Source organism: Bufo gargarizans, chromosome 2 (genome assembly GCF_014858855.1).
Source record: "Bufo gargarizans isolate SCDJY-AF-19 chromosome 2, ASM1485885v1, whole genome shotgun sequence".
NCBI lineage: Eukaryota > Metazoa > Chordata > Amphibia > Anura > Bufonidae > Bufo > Bufo gargarizans.
Genome location: NC_058081.1, coordinates 76,564,088 through 76,587,201, shown reverse-complemented (window position 1 = coordinate 76,587,201; position 23,114 = coordinate 76,564,088). Strand labels below are relative to the sequence as shown.

The window sequence follows — 23,114 nt, the reverse complement described above, 5'->3', positions numbered from 1 at the left end:
CTGTATACACTTTCACATTCACTAATCAAAGCTCACACTATCAGGCTGTAGGAACGCGCCCCCTTTGAGAAGGGGAATGGCAAACACCCGATTGTTTATTGGTAATTTGTCATGATACGATGATTAAGCGATATTTACATATTTCTCATGTCTTTGCTGAAATCTGCTGGAGATTTTCTTGTCCTTTTTTGTAGTAAGGATTTTTTTGGGGTACTAACAACAGACAGAGATCTTGAAAATGATGAGGAGACACAGGAGACCCCGATCTATCCTAGTCTTATGAGATCAGTAATCCTTTGGTCATTTCCTGCAGGTTTAAATGAAATGCCGGAGGGACAGAAATATGAGGTGGTCTTCCCTCGAAAACTTCATGCACATCATAAGAGAGATACTCAGGTACAGTAGAAGATTGTTACAGAAGAGATCTATCTAATTATATCATTATCTATCTCTCTATCATCATCTTTCTGTCTATCATATATCCTGTATATCTAGACTGATTTTAGTCCTATGGCATTGCCCTGACAGCTTGTGGTTTCTATATTTCTATGGCTGTGGTTTATTCTGTGCTCAGTCAGTGCTCCTCAGTTCCTTTTGCAATATACAGTCAGGTCCATAAATATTGGGACATCGACACAATTCTAAAATTTTGGTCTCTATACACCGTTCACCTGATTTGGATGTAAATCCCCTCAAATTAAAGCTGACAGTCTGCAGGTAAAGCACATCTTGTTTGTTTCATTTCAAATCCATTGTGCTGGTGCATAGAGCCAAAAATGTTAGAATTGTGTCGATGTCCCAATATTTATGGACCTGACTGTACATCCATTTCCTTGTAAAGTTCAGTAAAAAAAAAAAGAACATTTACTTTAAATATTATATCTTGAAAAATAATAGGCCACAGAATAACTGGGGTGTTCATTTTGGATGATCCTTTTTTTGTTAAAAGGGTCCCTGAACTATAACCTGATTGCAGGGTGTCCTAAGAGAACCCAGCAGCAAATGTCCAGTTTCCTGCAGCACCCCCACAGGCGAAGTGAAGCATTGCACAGGTTGTACTGAAACCCTGGGCTGTCTATGGGATACACAGTATCCTGGGTAATGCAGAGTGAGAGACGCTCTTTGTATTCAGATCAATATGTTGTAAAATAACAATAATTGTTAAAGAGGACCTATCACCTCTCCTGACATGCCTGTGTTAATAGCTTCAGCATTTCCCGTGTAATAACAATTCTGGATCATCTATTCTTATGGCTCTGTGTTGTGTCATTCCTTTATTATTTCTACTACAAGTTATGAATGAATTTCTAGCAGTCTGCAGTAAGGGTACAGGGGGGTGGTAACCAGTTGGAGGTGTGTTCCTGCACAGACTGACAATGGCAGCACTGATTGGATAGAGTGAGACTGTGCAGGTACACCCCCCAGCTGGTTACCTCCTCCCTGTACCCTTACTGCAGACTGCTAGCAATTCATTCATAACTTGTAGTAGAAATAATAGAGGAATGGCACAACATAGAGCCATAAGAATAGATGCTCCAGAATTGTTATTGCATGAATGCATGACGCTATTAACACAGGCATGTCAGGAGCGGTGAAAGGTCCTCTTTAAATCCTATAAAACGCATCTCTTTCCACTTCCAGACTATTTCGTAGTAAGTAATGTGTGGTCTTCTCTCAGCAGAGTGAATATCCTGACCTGGTGCAATATGGACTTGAAGTGAATGGTCAACCTATGGTCCTTCATCTGGAGAAAACTGAGTGAGTCTCCTCTGTGTGTTGACGATGGCTTGTTCCTGTTTGGTCAAAATCTTGAAAAAATGTTTGGGGTCATTTATAAAACTGGTGTAAAGTAGAACTGGCTTAGTTGCCCATATCAACGAATTAGATTCCACCTTTCATTTTTGACAGCTCCTTTGGAAAATGAAAGGTGGAATCTGATTGGTTGCTATGGGCAACTAAACCAGTTCTACTTTGCACCAGTTTTATAAATGATCCCATTTATTTAAAGATTTTGTTGGACTTCAACTATCACCAGTTCTTAAAGGGGTTTTCCAGGGAGAAACTTTTTTTCTATGAAAATGGTCCAGGCAATGTTAAAAATAACAAGGAAGGGATTACTCACCTCCGCCGATCCCTTGCCACTATGCTGTTCCAGCACTGGTCAGGTCTACACTGCTCTGCACTTCCTGTACCGACTTGACACACTGGAAATGCCAAGAAAGACCTGCTTAGCCAATCACTACCAGAGGTGGATTGGCGCTAATGTCAGCGATAGCTTGAGCTGGCCTTTCCTAGTGTTTGCTGTGCGTCAAGCTGGGACAGTTGGTTCAGAACAGCAGGGACCAGGTCCTGGTGTCTGTGTGCGCCCAATGGTCAGGGCAGGGGTGGAGCTGTAGGGGATGCAGGGGTAGCAGTCGCTACTGGGCCCAAAGACCCTTGTGCCACATAAGAAGACCCCAGTATTATAGAACGTGCATGCTGGTCAACTTACACCTCTGGCTGGAGGGACGGGGTTATGCCAAGAATTTGGCATGGGGGAGTGGGGGTGCCATTTCAATTTTTGCCTCAGGCAGCACAAAGGCTATGTGCCACAATGAGGGCCCAAGCAGAACTCTTGCACCAGAGCCCATGAGCCTTTAGCTACGCCCCTGTCAATGGGTGTATGCACATGAGCAGTGCTTTTCACTGACCATCTGTCCATTTAGGAAAAATCGCAGCATGTTCTGTCTTTATCCGTTTTCCATGCAGGACTGGTCAATTCGAGGCAGTGGGTCAGTGAAAAAAAAAACCTGAACCACACTGAAGATTTTGAGCGTTATTCATGTGCATGAAAACACATAAAAAACTGATTGCATCTGCACGGAGAAAAAAAGAGCTTAACAGAAAACGCTGGAGCGAAATCAAGGCAAAACATCCGTTTTTCACTGACAGAACTTGGACAAGTTCTGTATTGCTCATGTGAAATAGGATTTAGGCACCGTATCCGTATTTTGGTCCGCAAACCATATATTCTGTGTGCATTCCACATTTTTCTCAATCCTATTAATATAAATGACTATTCTCATCTGCAATACAGACCAGAATAGGACATGTTCTATAATTTGCGTAAAGGGACATGTGGATGCCCAAAAGATAAGAATGCGTGTACGGCCCCATAGAAGTAAATAGGTCGGTGTGCAAGCCGCAAAAAAATGCAGATACCACATGGATGAAAAATAGAGTCATGTACATAAAGCCTCACGGTGTGATATATTCTAATAAACTCCTGTTCTTCTCGCAGAGACTTAATATCTGAGAATTACACAGAGACTTATTACCTGAAAGATGGTTCCCCAGTTACCACCAGTCCTGAGATAAAGGTAAGTGGGTCCTCATATAACTTCCCTCTTTATATCAAACATACATACTTGCTATGGTCAAATTTCTTTGAAGAACCTAAAGAACATGGGTTTTTTTGAGTGTGAGAAGAGACCAACATGAGCAGATACATGTACCAGTTCCATATGCTTCCATATATCTTCTTTTGGAAGATATTGGATAATTTTTATTTTCATATATTTGGTTCAGTCTAAAAAAATATTATATAAAAACTACTGATGTACAACCACCCCATGTGACTGATTATAAGATGGCAAAAGGGGCAATGGCCAAACAGCTCCTCCATCCAATGTTATCCAATCTTCCCCAGCAGATCAAGAATGGTAATATTTAGGATGTTCTCCTCAGCTGTAGACACCAGACAGCATTGGAATCTGCCCTCAGACACAATAGATTGGATTAGATCGGGTCCTGCAGATATCGGTGGAATCTGTCGGAAAATGATCTAACCTTGTATTTCTTGTAGGATCATTGCTTTTATCAAGGGTATGTGACGAATGACAACGGCTCACAGGTCAGCCTCAGCGCATGCAATGGATTAAGGTGAGACCATAATAATGACTTTTACCTAATCTGTTGGTCTGGTGTTGTTCCCAGTCTACTCCTAATTAAAAGGGATTATCCAGCCTTTCGGGTCCCCAGAGTGGAGAGCAGCTAGACAGAGCACCTGTGGCAGTGGAGGTCCTGCATTACACAGACATCAGACTGATTTGGATGGTCACTGTGTAATATTTCATTTCCCCTGTGGTGGCGCTGTAGGGGAATGGTGCCTAGCTTTCCCCACAGATTGCAGGTGCTCTCTGAGAGTCTCAGCAGGAACCCTTATTACTGATATGGGGTTGTCGAAGGTGGAGATCATCTTTGATATGAGGGGCTATAGATTTGATTTCTGGAGAAGCCGAACTGACACAAACTTATTGTAAAATTTTCTTTCAGTGGCATAATTGCAACACAAGAAAATAAATTCTTGATTCAACCGCTGAAGATGTCAGAGACTGGAGCACATGCTGTCTACCAGTATGAAGCCCAGGAGCAACCAAAAACATGTGGTGTGGATGATACAAGTGTCAATGAGACAATAATGACCAAGTTAGACTTCTCAACTACCAGTAATGAGGTGAGAGGGAGAAATCTATCTATCTAATTATCTATCTATCTATCTATCTATCTATCTATCGAGTGGTGTGCTGCTACTTATAGTTCTACAAATAAAATATATTATTGTCATGGTAGTTTGCACCTGCTATCCATATGGAGGTGCTGGTTCATTCTTTGATTATATCTATCTATCTATCTATCTATCTATCTATCTATCTATTTATCTGTCTATCAAGCCACTCTGTCTCCTCCAAAGTATTTAGATATAGGACAGTGACATGTCTATGTGTAAAGTATCCCTCTATCTATAATATGATATGGAAATCACTCTACTTTATCTTCATAGAAACAAGCATTTCTAAAGTCAAGAAAATATATCCAGCTCTATATGGTAGCGGATAATTCTATGGTAAGAATGTGTGCTGAAATTATTCTGCATATGTAACATACAGTATATGTTCTGTATAGGTTATGTGTGCACACTTGATGACTTGCTTAATTCTTCATCATCTCCTTTCTTCTAGTACAATAGATTTAACCGCAGAAACGGTGAAATCAGGCAAAGGATATTTAGCATTGTTAATTTCGTCAATCAGGTAAGTTCGTGCAGATATGTATGTGTAGAAACCTCTTGGAGATGAATTTTCCCACTGCACACAATACTTCCCTGACACTGGGATCCAGAGTACAGCACAGATGGTGGACAGTTAATGTAAAGGTGAAGGGAAATAGAACCCTTTTGTATATGGGAATCATTTAGGGCCAAGTGGGCCAAACTGGAGAGCTACTAAGTAAAAGACTTGGCTTGTCCATGCAGTACGTGGTCGGCTGTTTACTTTAATGGACGGCATAGAATACGACATTTCCCTCGTGGTAACAATGACCAAGTCGCTCATCCTCCATGTCATTACTGTATATCTATCCTCATCCTTAGGTGTATAAGCCCTTAAATCTTTTTGTGGCTCTAACTGGACTGGAAATTTGGGGCAATGGAAACCTGTTTGAGGTGGTCACCTCTGCTGACACCAATCTAAGGCGCTTCTCTGAATGGAGGGAGAAAAAGTTGCTACCTATCAAACCTCATGACAATGCTCAGTTCCTAACGTAAGATTCTCCTATGTATATCTAAATCTGTATCTCATATCTAGCTATCTATTTGTGTCCTATCTATCTATCTATCTATCTCATATCTATCTGATATCTATCTATCTATCTCATATCTATCTATTTGTGTCCTATCTATCTATCTATCTATCTATCTATCTATATCATATCTATCTATCTATCTATCTATCTATCTCATATCTATCTATTTGTGTCCTATCTATCTATCTATCTATCTATCTATCTATCTATCTCATATCTATCTATCTATCTATCTATCTCATATCTATCTGATATCTATCTATCTATCTCATATCTATCTATCTATCTCATATCTATCTATTTGTGTCCTATCTATCTATCTATCTCATATCTATCTATCTATCGCGATAAACATGTAGTTCAAAATAAGTAAATGACTGCAAGATATGCAAAGCCACTCAGTGCACAGTGAATGCTGTAAAAATGAATCTCCACCCCCCCCCCCCCCCAAAAAAAAATATATAATGGAATTGTGTTTTTATTTTTCACACTTCAAAGATTTTTTTCCAGCTTTTTTAAATGTAAATTAAATGGCGCTATTAAAAATTACAATTTGTCATGCAAAAACAAGCCCTCATACGAGTATATCAGGAAAATAATTAATAACAAAAAACATTATAGCTTTGTAAGGCAGGGAGGAAAAGTGAAAACATAAAAATGCTTGCACCTCCAATGGATTGAATCCACCTTGTGTTTCCCAGGAACATTGATTTCGATGGCAGTACTGTGGGACTTGCATGGATCGGCACACTGTGTAGTAATACGAATTCTGCAGGTGTTGTACAGGTAAGACATATATTATTAGAAAAGACATCACAAAATGATGTTTTTATTGCCCACACCCAACAAACTGAAATTGTTTACTGTATAAAAACGATACATATTTAATGTATATATTCTGGGGTCCACTGTGGGGAAAGATACATTTCTCACTGGGTCAGCTGCAGTAGTTGTCTATTGTGTATGAATTGGTAATATCTACTTCTTGTTGGGAACCATATAAACCTGGACTAAGATGGAAATTTCAGGTCCTGGTGGTCCAGTGGAGAAGGCAATGCAATTCCGCAAGGTTGAGTATGTGACATCGAGTCTTCTTTAGTCACTCACCAATTGTGATACTGGAGGACTCACAGAAAATGTATTCCATATTTTGATTCTATTAGCAATATTTAGTCCAAATGTGGCCCCAACAAATCTGTATAAGATATGTTTCCTCTATTTATAATAAAATAAAAAATAAAAAATCACATGGCTTACCCTTGGGGGAATTTAATGTTTCCTGTGTTCAGTGGGAGGAGAGATTATGTTCCCTGGTATCCAGTGGGAGGAGAGGTAATGTTCACTGGTATCCAGTGGGAGGAGAGGTTATGTTCCTTGGTGTCTAAAGGGAGTAGAGGTTATGGTCCCTGGTGTCCATTGGTAGGAGAGATTATGTTCCCTGCTTTCCAATGGAAGGAGATGTTGTGTTCCCTGGTGTCCAGTGAGAGGAGAGGTTATATTCCTTGGTGTCCAGTGAGAGTGGAGGTTGTGTTCCCTGGTGTCCAGTGGGAGGAGAGGTTATATTCCTTGGTGTCCAGTGAGAGTGGAGGTTGTGTTCCCTGGTGTCCAGTGGGAGGAGAGGTTATTTTCCTTGGTGTCCAGTGAGAGTGGAGGTTGTGTTCCCTGGTGTCCAGTGAGAGGAGAGGTTATATTCCTTGGTGTCCAGTGTGAGTGGAGGTTGTGTTCCCTGGTGTCCAGTGGGAGGAGAGGTTATTTTCCTTGGTGTCCAGTGAGAGTGGAGGTTGTGTTCCCTGGTGTCCAGTGGGAGGAGAGGTTATATTCCTTGGTGTCCAGTGGGAGGAGAGGTTATATTCCTTGGTGTCCAGTGAGAGTGGAGGTTGTGTTCCCTGGTGTCCAGTGGGAGGAGAGGTTATATTCCTTGGTGTCCAGTGAGAGTGGAGGATGTGTTCCCTGGTGTCCAGTGAGAGGAGAGGTTATATTCCTTGGTGTCCAGTGTGAGTGGAGGTTGTGTTCCCTGGTGTCCAGTGAGAGGAGAGGTTATATTCCTTGGTGTCCAGTGAGAGTGGAGGCTATGTTCCCTGCTGTCCAGTGGGAGGAGAGGTCATGTTCCCTGGTGTCCAATAGAAGGAGAGGGTATGAATGGTAGGGAGAAGAGAAAGATAGGCGGCACTGCCAGACGTCACAATATATATATTTATGTACCGTACCCGGTCCTCAACTACCTGTCCCTTTATACGCCTTTGGCAGTGCACAGCCTTGACAGCATAACATATGGTGAAGTGAAGGGTAATAGAATAGGCGGCATTCACCAGCGTAGATGAAACGACTCTTTATTCATATAAAAGATAAAAAGTAACTCTTCGGGCTGGAGCGTATGGTGCGGTAGAACCTAGATGAAGTTGGCGGCGACGGCCATTCCGCGCTAACTTGCACTTCGTCAGGCCAGCGTCAGGCCGGCACGTCACTGCGTCGGGTTGTCTAGGCAACCAAGACGCTAGACCTCATTGCAACAGCCCATACGATCGAGCCCAGCTGGATACAACAACTTTTATGTGGCGTCAGACAGGAAGGTCAGATAAATACACCCAGATCATTTCTGTCATTGAGTCCCAATGGACCTACAGCACTAGCTTTCATAATTCACATGGATTCCCTCTGTAGGAGTGCTCGGTGCCTGTCCCCACCTCGGGACCTAAATGGCACCTGCTCTATCCCCGCAAAGGAAATACACTGTGGATTACCACCATGTTCATTGCGGACATGTTCAATGAACCTGGTGCAGCCTTTTCCTGTTTTTAGGGAATTTAGATGCTCTCTAAACCTCTCAAATAAGGGGCGGATTGTTTTTCCTATATAGAAGGCACCTTGTTCCTGAACCTGCTCCTTACTATCTTATCCTCTATGGTATGACACTTTTTGAAGGTTATGAGTGGCCTGTTATTTGCAAACACTTCCAAACCTTACTCATTTTTCTAAATATCCCAGTTATTACAGATAGCTCGTTTAATGAGGTTTGCTGCGGGACTATATTTAATCGTGAAGACGAATCTTTCCATTTCATTATGGGTATTTTTCCTTTTCCTATACAATAGCTCTTGTTGAGTGAAGGAACCTCCTTTTTTTCTGGCTGTGTCTACATCCCTCTCCTTGTATCCTCTGTCAAGTAATCTACCTTTTAGTTCCTCTGACTGTCTGTTGTATCCCTCTTCAGTATTATTTATCCGCTTAAGGCCTCATGCACACGACAGTATTTTTTCACGGTCCGCAAAAACGGGGTCCGTAGGTCCGTGATCCGTGACAGTTTTTTCGTCCATGGGTCTTCCTTGATTTTTGGAGGATCCACGGACATGAAAAAAAAGTCGTTTTGGTGTCCGCCTGGCCGTGCGGAGCCAAACGGATCCATCCTGAATTACAATGCAAGTCAATGGGTCAGCGAAAAAAAACCTGAAAAACGGCACAACGGCCACGAATGCACATAACGGTCGTGTGCATGAGGCCTAAGCCGCATGAATTGGCCGTAAGGTATAGATTTCTTGACACTATCTGGGTGGAAGCTCCTGTGATGCAAAAGGGAGTTTGTGGCAGTGGGCTTTTGGTGGCCACTGGTGTAAATGCCATCCTCTCCAGCCTCTATATGTACTGTACATCCAGAAATTCAAGAGACTGGCCCCCGAAGTTGAGGGTAAATCTCATGTTCATATTATTGCTATTATTTAAATGGGAACACAAAGTCCCTGCATTGCATCTCAGAACCTGACCATATCATAAACACGTCATCAACGTATCTCAGGAACAACTTTATATGTTGCAAGTATGGATTAGCTGTAGTGAAGACAAAAAAAGTTTGCATACATGCAAGATACAGGCGTACCCATAGCAGTTCCTACCTTCTGCCTATACCATTGGTTATCAAATGTGAAGGCCTTGCAAGAAAGAATGAAGTTCAGTGCCTCAGCAATGAATTGGCAATACATGTGTTTCTTATCAGTTTTTCTAAGCACTTGACTGATTGCCTGGACTCCTATCTCATGTGGTATTCTAGTATAAAGGCTTTCCACATCCAGCGAGACCAGTGCAAGTCCCTTGCGCCACTCAAAGGAATTGATGGCCCGAAGGAAGTCACCGGTGTCACTCAAATATGCGGGAGCCCTAGATAAAAGGGGTCTGAGCAACCAGTCAACATATTGGGAGAGAGGTTCTGTTAAAGACCCTATCCCCGCCACAATGGGGCGGCCTGGAGGAGCTGTGAGAGATTTGTGTATTTTAGGGACAAAATACCAGGCCGGCTTGTTAGAATGTTATGGTATTAACTTCTCGAACATATTAGGGGGCAAATCCGCAGCTACATATTTGGAAACTAATTATTTTAACTGAGACAACAAACCTATAGTGGGATCCTTCCTTAATTTTTCATAGGTAAGTGTGTCATCAAGCTGCCTATGCGCCTCACTAATATAATAATGTCTGGTTAGTAACACCACATTGCCCACCTTGTCGGCGGGCTTGACAATGACATCTTCCAAACTGCCCAGTCACTTCAATGCAGCTTTCTCTTGGGGAGTAACATTCTCGTATGCAGCGGGATAGATGAGAGCTTTTACATCTCTCATCACCCGCTTCTGGAAGATGTCAATGCCACAGCCCGCCGGCCGGCATGGGGAGGGAAAAGGTAGATTTAACGCCTTCTTTAAATGTGTCCCTCGTCTCAGCTTCATCTTCCCTCTCCTGCAAATTTGTGTCAATAAGCAATTTTAAGCAACCGATCTCTTCTACATTGAAAGGGTCAGCAATGTAAAACCCCAGATAACTGGTATAGGCTGGGATCTCTCCCTGTTTAATGGGTCGCTGGTAAGGTGCTGGGTCTTTGAACATTTTCTTTAAATAGAGCTTATGCACAGCCCTATGCAGATCCACTTCAAATCCCACCGGATCGAATTGTTCAACCAGACTGTATCCCAGCCCCAAGTTAAGGGCTGAGATACAGTCCGGAGACAACTCGTAATCCGTGAGGTTCACAACAATATTCTGTTTCGATCGTATGTCCTTGTTAGTAGGAGGCAGGCCTAACGCTTCCAAGAGACTTGTCTCCTCCTTCTGGTTGATTTTCTTTGCTCTCTTATTCCTCCTTCTTCCCCCTCTTCGGGTTTTCTTCCCAAAGGGTTCTCTTCGGTGGTATTGTTGACTTGACCTCCGTCTGAGGCACTGGAGTCAGAATCTGTGGTCCAGAATTCGCTTCTACTGTACTTCTACTTCTACGTGCAGGGCGTCTCTTGCGCTGTCTCCGTTCATTCCATTCAGACACCCTTCCATTCTCATAGTCCCACTTGTCTCTTAGGAACTTATCCTTTTTTCTCTCCTTAATTTCTACTTGTGTAAGAATTAGCTTTTTATTCAATTTCTTCTGAAAATTGAGATATTGAGTTTCGGTTAATCTCCCTTTAAGTTCTTCTTTCATTTTTGCTAATTCCTCATTTACAATCGCATATGCAGCTTCATCCTGTTGGAGCACCAACTGTAATATTTGCATGGAAAAATTAATGTGCATGTCCTTCCATTTAGCGACAAAGGTGTCGTCATCCTCATATTGCATGAGTTCCTTGTAGATCCTCAATCCTCTGGGGACACTTTTACTTTCTTTGTATGATTAAGTGAATTAACTGTCCAAAAAAGACGCAGTTGTTGTCAAATAGAACGAGAGGGTATGTCCCCTGGTGTCCAGTTGGAGAAGAGGTTGTGTTCCCTGGTGTCCAGTGGGAGGAGGTTTCTATCGGGTTTATAATGTCACCATTTTACTTGCATTGATTATCATTAATTTTGTCTCAGTAGTTGTGAACTTTAGACCCTCATTATTAATATTATATCCTCAGGATCATAGTGAGGAATATGCTCCAGTTGCTGCGACTCTTGCTCATGAACTAGGACACAACTTAGGAATGTCTCACGATGATAACTGCTGCCCTGCAACCTTATCTTGTATCATGGCTCCATCTTTAAGGTGGGTGAAAATAAACAAATGAGAAAACAGATGCCCATATTATATATTTTTTTTATAGCTTGTCTCTTGTGGATTATAAAGCGTCTGCTGTTCAGATGTGCACACATCCATACACACTCATTCCATAGATAATAATGCTTTTTATAACATTTACAATTGCGTGCATGAACAGAATGCATCATACAATTACTGGTGGCTTAGGTCAAATACAAGTCCACCATAAACTCGCTGCTTTAGGAGACTGAGGATTTCCTTGTGAGATTGCTTTTGAGGTTTTGGAGAGTTGAAGGGTGGTGGATGGCATATCGATGAGAACTCCAAGAAGGAGTGAAGGAAGCCTTAGATATAAGCGTGTGAGAAAGTCATAAGAGAGAGCACGTTAATCAGTGTGAGGAGACTTATAGGCCATATATGCTCCTCTGGAATTCTGGGAGGGAAGGGATGTAAATGAGCTCTTGACAAGCTCTGCCTCTAATGCCACCAGATGTAAGGCAGCTATGTGTATCTTATAAGTCAATGTTCAGCTCTTAAAATAAGTCTTGAGACATGACTTGGATATTAAATAAGCCAGCACCTCATCTGCAGACAGCTGTTGCAGGGTAATTGCCCCTCATCAGTGCAGAGCAGAGAGTACAGGCTTAACTGGGTGAGAGGCCTGTGTCCAGGTCAGGAAGGAACCTTAGGGAGAGAACACCTTAATCAGTGTGAGGAGACTTATAGGCCAAACATGCTCCTCTTGAGTTCTGGGATGGAAGGGATGCAAATGAGCTCTTAACAAGCTCTGCCTCTAATGCCAGTACTCTCTGCTCTGCACTGATGAGGGGCAATCACCCCGAAACAACTGTCTGCAGATGAGGTGCTGGCTTATTTAATATCTAAGTCATGTCTCAAGGCTTATTTTAAGAGCTGAACATTTACTTATAGGATAGCTGCCTTACATCTGGTGGCATTAGAGGCAGAGCTTGTTAAGAGCTCATTTGCATCCCTTCCCTCCCAAAGTCACAAGAGTTACAGAGAAAAGTGGTTGTATGTGGGGTAATATTGGTAGATTTATGATTAGACTGGCTTACTATTGTACCAGCAGATCCTCTGATGGGCCCAGGTAGGGTAGGGCTTGACTGCTTTAACTTTGTACCAGTGGATCCTCTGATAGGCACAGGTAGGTTAAGGTTGGAATAGCTTTCCATTGTACCAGTGGATCCTCTGATGGGCTCAGGTAGATTGGGGTTGGACTGGCTTATCATTGTACCAGTGAATCCTCCGATGTGCTAAGGTACCCTTGGACTGGCTTACCATTGTACCAGAGGATCCTCTGATGGGCCCAGGTAGGGTAGGATTAGATTGGCTTACTATTGTACCAGTGAATCCTTTGATGGGCCAAGGTACACTTGGACTAGTCTTACCATTATACCAGTGGATCCTCTGATGGGCCCAGGTAGGGGTGGACTGGCCCATTATAGTACCAGAGAATTATCTGGTGGCTTCAGGCTCTGAAACAATAACGGCCCGTAATTCCATAGGACCCTAGCAGTCCAGCATACTTTATACTCATTTGGAGCAATCATTTGCCACTTGGGGTTTATTTCTTATGAAGTTGAGTTGAGATTTACAAATAACTTACTTGACTGTATTGATGACATGTCCTGTGTGTGCAAAGGTAACAAAAATTAAAAGTCCACACCCACAGACTTATTTTACTACCCATCACCTTTATATGGTACCTTGGATATGCACAGTAGGAAGGGGTGAGGGCTTCTCAAAGTAAATACAGTGGTATCAAAGGTAAATATCTCACTTCTGGAACTTCCTCTCTCTCAACACAGCCATAACACCCCACGAACCTTCAGTTCCTGTAGTCAGCAAGACTATCAGAAGTTTATCCTGGAACATATGCCTGTATGTATGAAGGACAAGCCAAAGATGGAGGAAATCCAGTCGACTCCTGTGTGTGGCAATAAATTCACAGAAAGAGGGGAAGAATGTGACTGCGGCTCTGTGCAGGTAACAAAGTCAGTTTCGTCTGCGATCATTCACCATTGCAAAAGGTCCACTGGATAGCTGCCAAAGAGGCAAACGTTTATTAGTTGGCTGATAAAATCGGCAAGCATAAAATGTATCTGAATGCATGGCCGACAATTATGTAAATAAACAGCTGCATGAACAATCAGATCCTTCATGTGGTTAATTGTTTGGGCAATATTCTGCCTGTGTGAAGGTCCTCAAAGTTGGTTTGACTGATCTGACGAAGGGACCAGTCCTGACATGTGTTGTCTTGTCACTAATAATCATCCATCCTTCCTCTGGGTTTTCCTTTACAGCAGTGCCACCATATGGTCCCCATGAGCATTGATCAACTTGCTATGTAGTTGACTGTCACTCGTTAACTGGCAGAAATGATTGAAATAGAGAGTTGGACACTAATACACAGTCTTCTTCAGTCTTCCCTGACCTTAGCCTGTCTACTGTATTGAACTGTTGCTCCCTGCCCCAACCTAGGACCAGTTTCACAGATGCGCATGAACTTAGCCTGTCCTGTTCTCTATCTCCACCTATGTATATTGCCTGATCCCTTGGTGCTTTACATCAGCGTCTCTGACCCTCGTGGGTTAGCTGCTACCTTGACTAGGACTATTCTAGGAGGTAGCCTCCTAGCAGTGAAGTCTAGATCCCTGTATAGGGGTTAAAGGGTGAATACCGGGGAACCACCAGGAGAACAGCCGTAGATTTAGCCCTAAGCCAAACCAGTTAGTTGGCACAGTGGGTCCACACTCACTGTCCATAACAATAATTATGATAGAAATGTTATTATTCTTAAGATATTATTACAAAATTAATTTAACTGTGTATAAATATATATTAAATGGATTGTCTGGTTTGCAAACTCTCATTTTCAAATACCCTTTTGTGGATTTCTGATGGGAGAACCTCATCTAGTAACCAGTACAGCGAGAACCTACAAACAGTACCCTTGGTAGGTTGCTCTACAGATTGTGATGATCACAGTGGCTTCAGCAGACGGACATCCAGTTATCAGCTTATCACATAGGAAAAAGGATTGTACAAGGTGGAAAACCCCTTTAACAAGTGTAAAAACACTTAATTACTGAAGGATCTTGTAAAGTCTCTCCTAAAATCTTTAGGTGGCCATCATGATCATTTGAGGTTGTCTCGTAGTCACAGTGCCTATGTTCTGAAATATTATGGGTGCATGGATAACTCTCTCTTCGACATTGCAGGAATGTACTGACAAATGCTGTGATGCGGCCACGTGCAAACTAAAACAAGGTGCCCAGTGCGCAGAGGGTGAATGCTGTTCGGACTGTAAGGTGAGTTATGTATTCCACTGCGACCATCCCTACTCTCAGGTCACGTTGCAGGGGTGAATTACGGTACACTATTGACCTTATTAATTTACCACATAAAGTCACACCACCTATTTTAGATGACAGAATTATGCTAAATTACTTCCATAGTTTTTCAACACCGACAATATTTCATACTATAATTGCCACCACCACCTATACTTATCTCGGCAATAGGGGCCTACGCTTCCAGACTAGTCACAATAGAACAATTTATCTTAATGGGAAGTCAAATACCCTGAATCAATACAGGTAGTGTTTTTCGCAAGAGAAAGTTCTGCAAGACTACAAGGAAGAGACTCAAATTTAATACACAATAGTGCAGTGAGATACAAAAAGTAATTGTCAGATGAAAGGGTTAAAAAAGATACAGCAACAATGCAGTCAACAGTTTATGGAAATAAAAGGATTAAAAGCTAAGGCTACTTTCACACTAGCGTTTCTATTTTCCGGTATTGAGATCCGTCATAGGGTCTTAATACCGGAAAAAAATGCTTCCGTTTTGTCCCCATTTATTGTCAATGGGTACAAAACGTGACTGAACAGAACGGAGTGCACCAAAATGCATTGCATGCTGCGGTTTTCTTTCCGTCATGGGATGCGGAGCAAAACGGATCCAGAATGACCCACAATGCAAGTCAAAGGGGACGGATCTGTTTTCTTTGACACTATCTCACACAATAGAAAACGGATCCGTCCCCCATTGACTTTTAATGTTCATGACGGATCCGTCTTGGGTATGTTAAAGATAATACAACCGGATCCGTTCATAACGGATGCAGGCGGTTGTATTATCAGTAACAGAAGTGTTTTTGCTGAACGGATCCAGCAAAAATGCTAGTGTGAAAGTCGCCTAACTGATTTACAGTAGTGATATTCTGGGGTGGGGACAGCTGAAAATATGGGCAGTCACTCCAATGGGGGGGGCATTTATTAAGACCAGCGTTTTAGCGATCCTTTTGCTGGCGATGGATCTGCTGAAATTATGCAGAGGCGCCTGCCTCTACATAACATAGGCGCATCCACCGCTGGTCTAAATGTAAGCCAGCTTCCTTGCTTTTTTAGACCTGGTATGAGCGGGGAAAAGTAGCAGATTGCGGCGCAGATAACCTTTGTGCCGCAATCTGCAACAGATATAAGCCAGAAAACTGGCGTATATCATTTAGTAAATGACTCCCATGGATCCCCAATGGCTGACTTTGACCCTTTCTTTCCTTGATAATTTAGACCCATTCTTTTTTCCCTCCTGTCCCCCTGCTGGTGATGAAGCATACTCCTCCCCTTACCCAGTTATATTTCTATTAAGAAGTCCTGAAATGGTCATATGTCCTGGCAGGAACCTCCTAGAAATATAATGTTACCTGCAATCACCTGGGCATACATTTACCAACCAGGGCATACCAAACACGACGATAATCCAGCCATGAGTTTAGCCAATTCCGGATAGTTCCTCTGGGTGTGTGGCTGTGGATTCAACATATGTATGAGCGCTATTCTATCTTTGTAGGTCACTCCAAATATCAATTATGATGGAGTTTTCTTTGATGAATCATATTTTACATAGTATATGCCTCTGTGGAGGTCACTGTTAAAGGGGCGGTATGCTGTGGAGGTCACTGTTAAAGGGGCGGGGCACTGTAGATGTCACTGTTATGGGGGATACTGTCGATATCTTTTAACGACACACATAAACATTATATGAAATAGATGAAATATACCCGTGAGAAGCCGGATCCTTCTGCTTGTAGTTTATAAAGCTGAAAAAAGATATCTATCCTTCTAGTTCAGCCTGCTATCCCGCAATTTTCTTTGGTGCTCAGCCATTGTCATGCTTTTCCCAGTCCCTCATGGCAGACACACTACAGACACTTCTTTGCATAAGGACTCATGCACACGAACGTGTGCCAGACGGGTCCGCAATGTACCGGTACCGACCGTAGGGCCGCCGCCTGTGAACGCGGACCCATTCACTTTCATGCACTACTTTTTTGCGGTGCAGAGGCACGGACAGAAACCCCATGGAAGCACTCCGTGGTGCTTCCGTGGGGTTCCGTGCCTTCCGGTTTGCGGACCCATTCAAGTGCCTGTGTATAGCGGGTCCGTTGTATGTGCAATATGGCCACGGCCGGGCAACGGCTGTGTGCATGCGCCCTAACTTTCATCCCTGGTTGGATTTGTGGGTAATTACCTCCACTTGGAGGGAGAAGGTTATCTGATGCCAAGGCCCTAATGATGAAACCTTTAATCAGTATTTCTGGCACCTTGGTGAGTTTAGGGCCAATAAAATTGTTTTCAGAGAGTGGGCATCCTCTGATGCTAACAGATATGCATTCCTTAAAGGGGTTATCGAACACCTATAATGCCCCCCTAAATGCCCGGGCCCCTCACACAGGTTATACTTAGCTTGCTCCCCGGCACCCGCAACGCTTCCGATGCCCACATGGCCGCCGCCACATCTCCAATGAGCCTCCCTAGCATTGCGGATGACGCTAGAAAGGCTAGTTCCTGTTGTGGTCTGCTATTGACTGTCCATCCGATCCACGTGGCGGGGAGATGCAGCAGTGGCCAGCGGGCATCAGAATAGACTTGGGTCCTGAGGAGCAGGGCAAGTATAACCTATACAAAGGGCCCGGGCATTGGGGGGGTCATTATAGGGGTTGGATAAACCCTTTAAGGAACACAGATGGGGTTATGAACAGACAATGAATATTGACAATTTTACCTATAACACTACATCCAAGCATTGCTTCACTGCTGGGGTTTTGGAGCTGTGTATCAGCTGACATATCAGTTCTCTGTTCTGGCTTACAGATGGGTGTCCAAAGACACTCCTACCCCTGTCTTTTCTCTCCATATGCTCTGCAAGGGTAATGAACAGGGGTTGTTGTCATGAGATAACCTTACTGAAATAATATACAGATGATATAATTTATAAAAGATTTCTTACTTAAAGGGGTTGTGTCACAAAACCGTATTCTACATTTTTCAAACCAGCACCTGGATCTGAATACTTTTATAATTGCATGTAATTAAAAATGTATTATAGCCACTGAGTTATTCAATGAAATGTATCTGTATAGCGCCACCTGCTGTTTGTTCTGTTCCTTATTTTATGTCCGTCTCACTCAGCTGGTCAAACGTGCTCAATTTAAAGCTTCAACAGCCACCAACCATATGTTCTGTTACAAGCTGTGGCAGTTAGGCTCCATTCACACGTCCGCAAAATGGGTGCACATCCGTTCCGCAATTTCGCGGAACAGGTGCGGAACCATTCTTTTTCAATAGGGCCAGAATGTGCTGTCCGCATCCGCATTTGCGGATTCGCACTTCCGTTCTGCAAAAAAATAGAACGATTGCGGACAAAAAAAAAGGCATTTTCTATGAGAGTGCCAGCGATGTGCGGTCCGCAAAATGCGGAATTCACTTTGCCGGTGTCTGTGTTTTGCGGATCCGCAAAACACATACAGACGTGTGAATGGACCCTTACAGGGAGAGAGCTGCAGCAGAAAGGAAATGCCCCTGAGCTGCCAGGCTGAAAAAAAATTCTAGAACAGCAATTGGAGCAGTGAATGTGGAGATCTCTGGATCCATGTGAGGTACAGGGCTGGTTCTAGCTTTGTTAGAAAGGTATTGTCATGTACTATATGATGCATGAAATTATTTTCTTACATCAATCATGGCATAACCCCTTTAAACTTGGGTTGACTGAAGAAAAACATCAGTGTAAAAGATTTTAGTTGGACTATGATGAGGGGACATCCTCTATATCTAGAGAACGTTTCTCTATCAACATAAAAGAGGATTCTTTACGGTAAGAGCAGTGAGACTATGGAGCTCTCTGCCTGAGGAGGTGGTGATGGTGATGTATTTCTGGAGTGTAATAATATTACAGGCTATAGCTACTAGAGAGGGGTCATTGATCCACGGAGTGTTCTAATTTTCTGATTCGAGTCGGGAAGGAATTTTTTTTCCCCTAAAATGAGGAAAATTGGCTTCTACCTCATGAGGTTTGTTGCCTTCCTCTGGATCAACTTTGCAGGATGACAGGCTGAACTAGAAGGATATTTTTTTCAAACTCACAAATTATTTACTATGATATTGGAAAAGGAAATGTTCATGAATGTGGGGTGAATAAAATGATAATCTTTGGCTTAATGATTGTTTTGCACTTCCAGCTGAAGTACGCCGGTTTCGTGTGTAGACCTGCCAAAGACGACTGTGATCTGTCTGATATGTGTGATGGGAAATCGGCCACGTGTCCCTCTGATGGTTTCCGGATGAATGGATCTCCTTGCAAGAATGGGGAGGGTTATTGCTATAATGGGAAATGCCCCACCCTTAGCAGCCAGTGTGAAACTTACTGGGGAGCAGGTAACCATACAAAGTCAGCCTCACAAAAGGTCTGACCTAGGGACTGTAGAGAAAAGTGTGGTACATAGTGGCATAAGACAGCGTGCAAGAGCTGTTCATGGGTAGTCTAAACTCTGTTTTTTAAGATAATATGCAGTACAGCCCAACCTGATCCAGGCTTTACATGAAAAAAAAAAAAATTGTTAGAGGTGTCCACCACCAACTTAAATAGGATTTGAAGGCTCCATTTGAAGTCATGGTGACAGAAGATGTCGGGGGAGAGAAGGATGGGGCAAGCTGAATTTCAACGCCTGATACTTTCATTGTGGTAGGAGATAGGCTGATACTAGTGGTGTCTGTAAATGGCTTTCTCCATTCTTGCCATTGAAACCACATGTATACTGGGCTGAACTGAGCATTTATGTCTAGAGGCACCAATTCTTAGGAACTGTACATCTCACATTTGTGGCTCAGGTCTTGAGTGATCCCTTTTAATATTGTGCCTTTTCTATGTGACTAGTGGTTAGGCAAACACTATAAATTAGGAGGGTGATAGTTCCTTTTACATTCCACAATTTTTTATTTAGACTTTTAGAAACTTTATGCTTTTCTTTAACTTTTGTCTTGTCCATACACTAGGTGCTTTGGCTGCTCCTAATTCCTGCTATGAAACTAGCCGACGATATTGCCCCCAGTCTAGGTAGGAATGGTCTGCGGATAATAAGGACTTAATAACTTATGCTGTATGTACATTCTTATGGTAAATCATGTCTGATATTTTTAACCTCTATATTTTTAGGTACGGGCAATGTGGAGTGTTGTACTGTTCTCGAGGTAGCAGTCAACCCATCATCAAAAACTTTGGTTACTGCAGTATCTCACAATGTAAAACTCTTAACCCAGAAGTCCTGGTGGAAACTGGAACAAAATGTGGAGATGAGAGAGTAAGTCTTCTATATTCTGATACCCATAGATATAAAGTATGAGGGTGTGGTGGTCAGCACCATGATCCATTTTTCTTATACATACACACATTCCAAGGGTGAACACTCATTACACAGAGGTGTGAATTTTCCTGACAATGGCACGAATGTCACCAAACCAACAGGTGGAGATGTATGTAGTTGGCTGAAGGAAGTTCCCTCAAGATTGAGTTTCAATCAGAAGTTAGGATCGATGAAGTTCATTTAATGTAGTGTTGAGCATGAGTGACTAATGCAGGTGGAAATCATCTAAAATTGTAAGCAGAATATAGACCAGATATACAGAAAACAAAAGAAAATGAAACATCATGTATGTAGCTTATAGGTTGAAAGACTCATGTTGATCTTGAGGAGCAGGTGCCCTCTGATCACATACACACAGCAGAGCAATGTGTTGGAGGCTGAATAAGTCCCTATACTGTGGATCTCTAGGGACTCTGTGCACCACCATATGGTGATCAGTACGGCATTGTATTTCTAGGTGACCTTAGCTCCAGAATTTGGCACCTGATGGAGAATGTCTAAATTTTTTTTGTCTGATGAATACCAGAAAAGTCTCCAAATATGAAATAGGAGACATACAGAGGTACGGTATAGCCCTGTACACTGGAATGGTTTCTGTATTATAGCTCTTAAAACCTTAGCATGAGGCCCTTCTCACATTGCAGGAAGGAAGGGTTTTCTGCTTCCTCCTTTCATGTACTCTGTAACCCTTCCCCATTTTTTATGGGAGAACACCTAGAACAGTGGTGGTTACCAGTGCTAAGCGAGGAGTCAAGGAAATAATATTTTATGGAAAACTCTCATAAAGTAGGGCACAGAAGCACAAATACATGTTTACACCCTGCATCATGTTCATTTGTCTATTTTCTTGTTAAAGGGGTTGGACACTTTCTGGTTACTGTTCTTCAGTGAGTCTGTAAGATGATTATATGGCACTTATCAATATAGCCTTTGTTGATATTCTGCACCATTTTCTATATTTCATAAAGGTATGCCCCATTGTTGGCCAAGTCTTTTGTGCTTTCCACACAGAGGTCCTGTCTATAAGATGGCCGCTGATAGAGGGACATGTGACCAGACGCAACATTCTGCCTCCTCAATTGTAATACACATTCAAATACCCTGCACTCTGTACTTGCACTGTTGGGAGTTTAGTGCAGGAATGTGTTAAACTTAGAATGGAGGAGACTGCGTTATGTGTCTGGTCATATGACCATCCATGGACAGGACCTGTATGCAGACAGCATAGAAGATTTCACCAAGGGGACATGGCTTATGAAATCTAGCAAATGGCATAGAAAATCAACAAAGACTATATTAATAAGTGCCATATAGTAATCTTACATATGCAGTGGCCAGGTTTGAAGTGGCCCTAATGCTACACTGGGTCCCCCAACACTGCCGAGGTGTCACCACGTGTTGCTACTCAAGGGATGGTAAGGCATGGTGCACCCCAATGGGAAATAAGTCCAGAGAGTCTGGGTTTACAGTAAACCAGTGTGCTTCTTTACTGGAGGAACTCACGTGCAAAACAATACGGGCAATGCATTGAGCTGGCTTCTCCAGTCTCCTCCCTGGCAGAAGAAGTGTAACTGTCCCTCTCTGTCTCTCCCTCTCTCTCAGAAGACTGGTACTTTGTCCAAAGGCTGGAGGCCCACGGTCTGTGGCTCACCAGTCCGGTTGGCTCTTTGGTCACAGGGATGGTGACACATGGTCTGTGACTCAGTATCTGAGTTGCTAATCAGTATTTTTCTTTTTTCTGGACAATTTATCCCAAAATCATGGACAGCCAACATTTTTTTATCATCCATTATTGGAAAACCATAATGGATGATAAATTTCATAAGTAATACATCTCTATAACTCAATATACTGATAAGAACTCATTACCAGCACTTACTGTGAGCTGTAAAGTGATGATAATTACCACCAAAATAATCTAGTCAAGAACGACCAGCCTCAAAAAGAAATCACGGACACGTCTATTGTTTTCAGACATAATCACATAGCAGCACTTGGCATTCAAAAGGTCAGTCTATCTGGTTTTGCTGGTAAACAAGTCTGGCTTTTTTCCCTCCAAAGCATGCTCTTCTTTAACCCCTATGTTAACTGTGGAAAATTATTTAGAAAGTCCCAAAAATTCTCTCAGTAATCGTTAACCCTTTCTCCAGTGCTGTGCAAATACAGTGCAAATGTACAGGATCTATATCACAAAAAAACATAAAATTCAGTTATGGTGTTGATCACTTTGCATAGGGGACATAGAGGCACATGTCCACAAACGTCCAGGCTTCGAAGTACCACTGCTCCAGGACACCACACATACACACTAGTCAACAGTAGCCAGATAGTGGCCAATCCCATTAAATGTCTGGTATTCCAGGCAAACAGCATGTCAGGATTATATAAAGGAAGGGCTAATGTTTTCTTGTTTTTTTGGATAATTTCTTCTTTTTCTAACACGGAACAAATTGTCGTTTTGTAGATGTGTATAAATGGGCAGTGTTCTGCGGTTCTAATGCCCTCCCGACCTGCAGACTCAAACTGTGCTACAAAGTGCCCTGAACATTTGGTAAGGCCTGTCTCTATACACTTGTACTGTAATGTGCTTCATCTTTGCAGTGAGCCCAGGAGGAGCTAGAGCGGAGGATAGGAGTAGTAGTGGCTCAGGCTGTTACAGTCAATCACGTTGTCTTTCCTCACATCGTTACTCCCTGGGGCCGTGCGGTGAAAGGAGAGTGCGCCCTTTTCTTCAGGGCACACCCAGATGTTGTCTTGTTTTGCTTGGATGATTTCTTC

At 42.6% G+C, this 23,114-nt stretch overlaps 1 protein-coding gene across 5 annotated transcripts in view; it reads left to right on the top strand.

The window, feature by feature from the left end:
• LOC122927401 (zinc metalloproteinase-disintegrin-like crotastatin) overlaps nucleotides 1-23,114 on the top strand; it is a 46,020-nt gene that overhangs the window by 10,419 nt on the left and 12,487 nt on the right. For 4 of the 5 annotated variants that reach the window (XM_044279209.1, XM_044279208.1, XM_044279206.1 and 1 more), the window contains exons 2-17: nucleotides 314-396; nucleotides 1,679-1,758; nucleotides 3,281-3,359; nucleotides 3,845-3,921; nucleotides 4,315-4,495; nucleotides 4,823-4,885; nucleotides 5,001-5,072; nucleotides 5,411-5,580; nucleotides 6,324-6,408; nucleotides 11,490-11,617; nucleotides 13,441-13,618; nucleotides 14,854-14,943; nucleotides 19,155-19,350; nucleotides 19,969-20,029; nucleotides 20,129-20,273; nucleotides 22,801-22,887. In XM_044279209.1, coding sequence (XP_044135144.1) covers nucleotides 314-396; nucleotides 1,679-1,758; nucleotides 3,281-3,359; nucleotides 3,845-3,921; nucleotides 4,315-4,495; nucleotides 4,823-4,885; nucleotides 5,001-5,072; nucleotides 5,411-5,580; nucleotides 6,324-6,408; nucleotides 11,490-11,617; nucleotides 13,441-13,618; nucleotides 14,854-14,943; nucleotides 19,155-19,350; nucleotides 19,969-20,029; nucleotides 20,129-20,273; nucleotides 22,801-22,887 — 1,775 coding nt within the window. The remainder of the gene's footprint in view (nucleotides 1-313; nucleotides 397-1,678; nucleotides 1,759-3,280; nucleotides 3,360-3,844; nucleotides 3,922-4,314; nucleotides 4,496-4,822; nucleotides 4,886-5,000; nucleotides 5,073-5,410; nucleotides 5,581-6,323; nucleotides 6,409-11,489; nucleotides 11,618-13,440; nucleotides 13,619-14,853; nucleotides 14,944-19,154; nucleotides 19,351-19,968; nucleotides 20,030-20,128; nucleotides 20,274-22,800; nucleotides 22,888-23,114) is intronic. The other variant, XM_044279207.1, reaches the window with a different exon arrangement.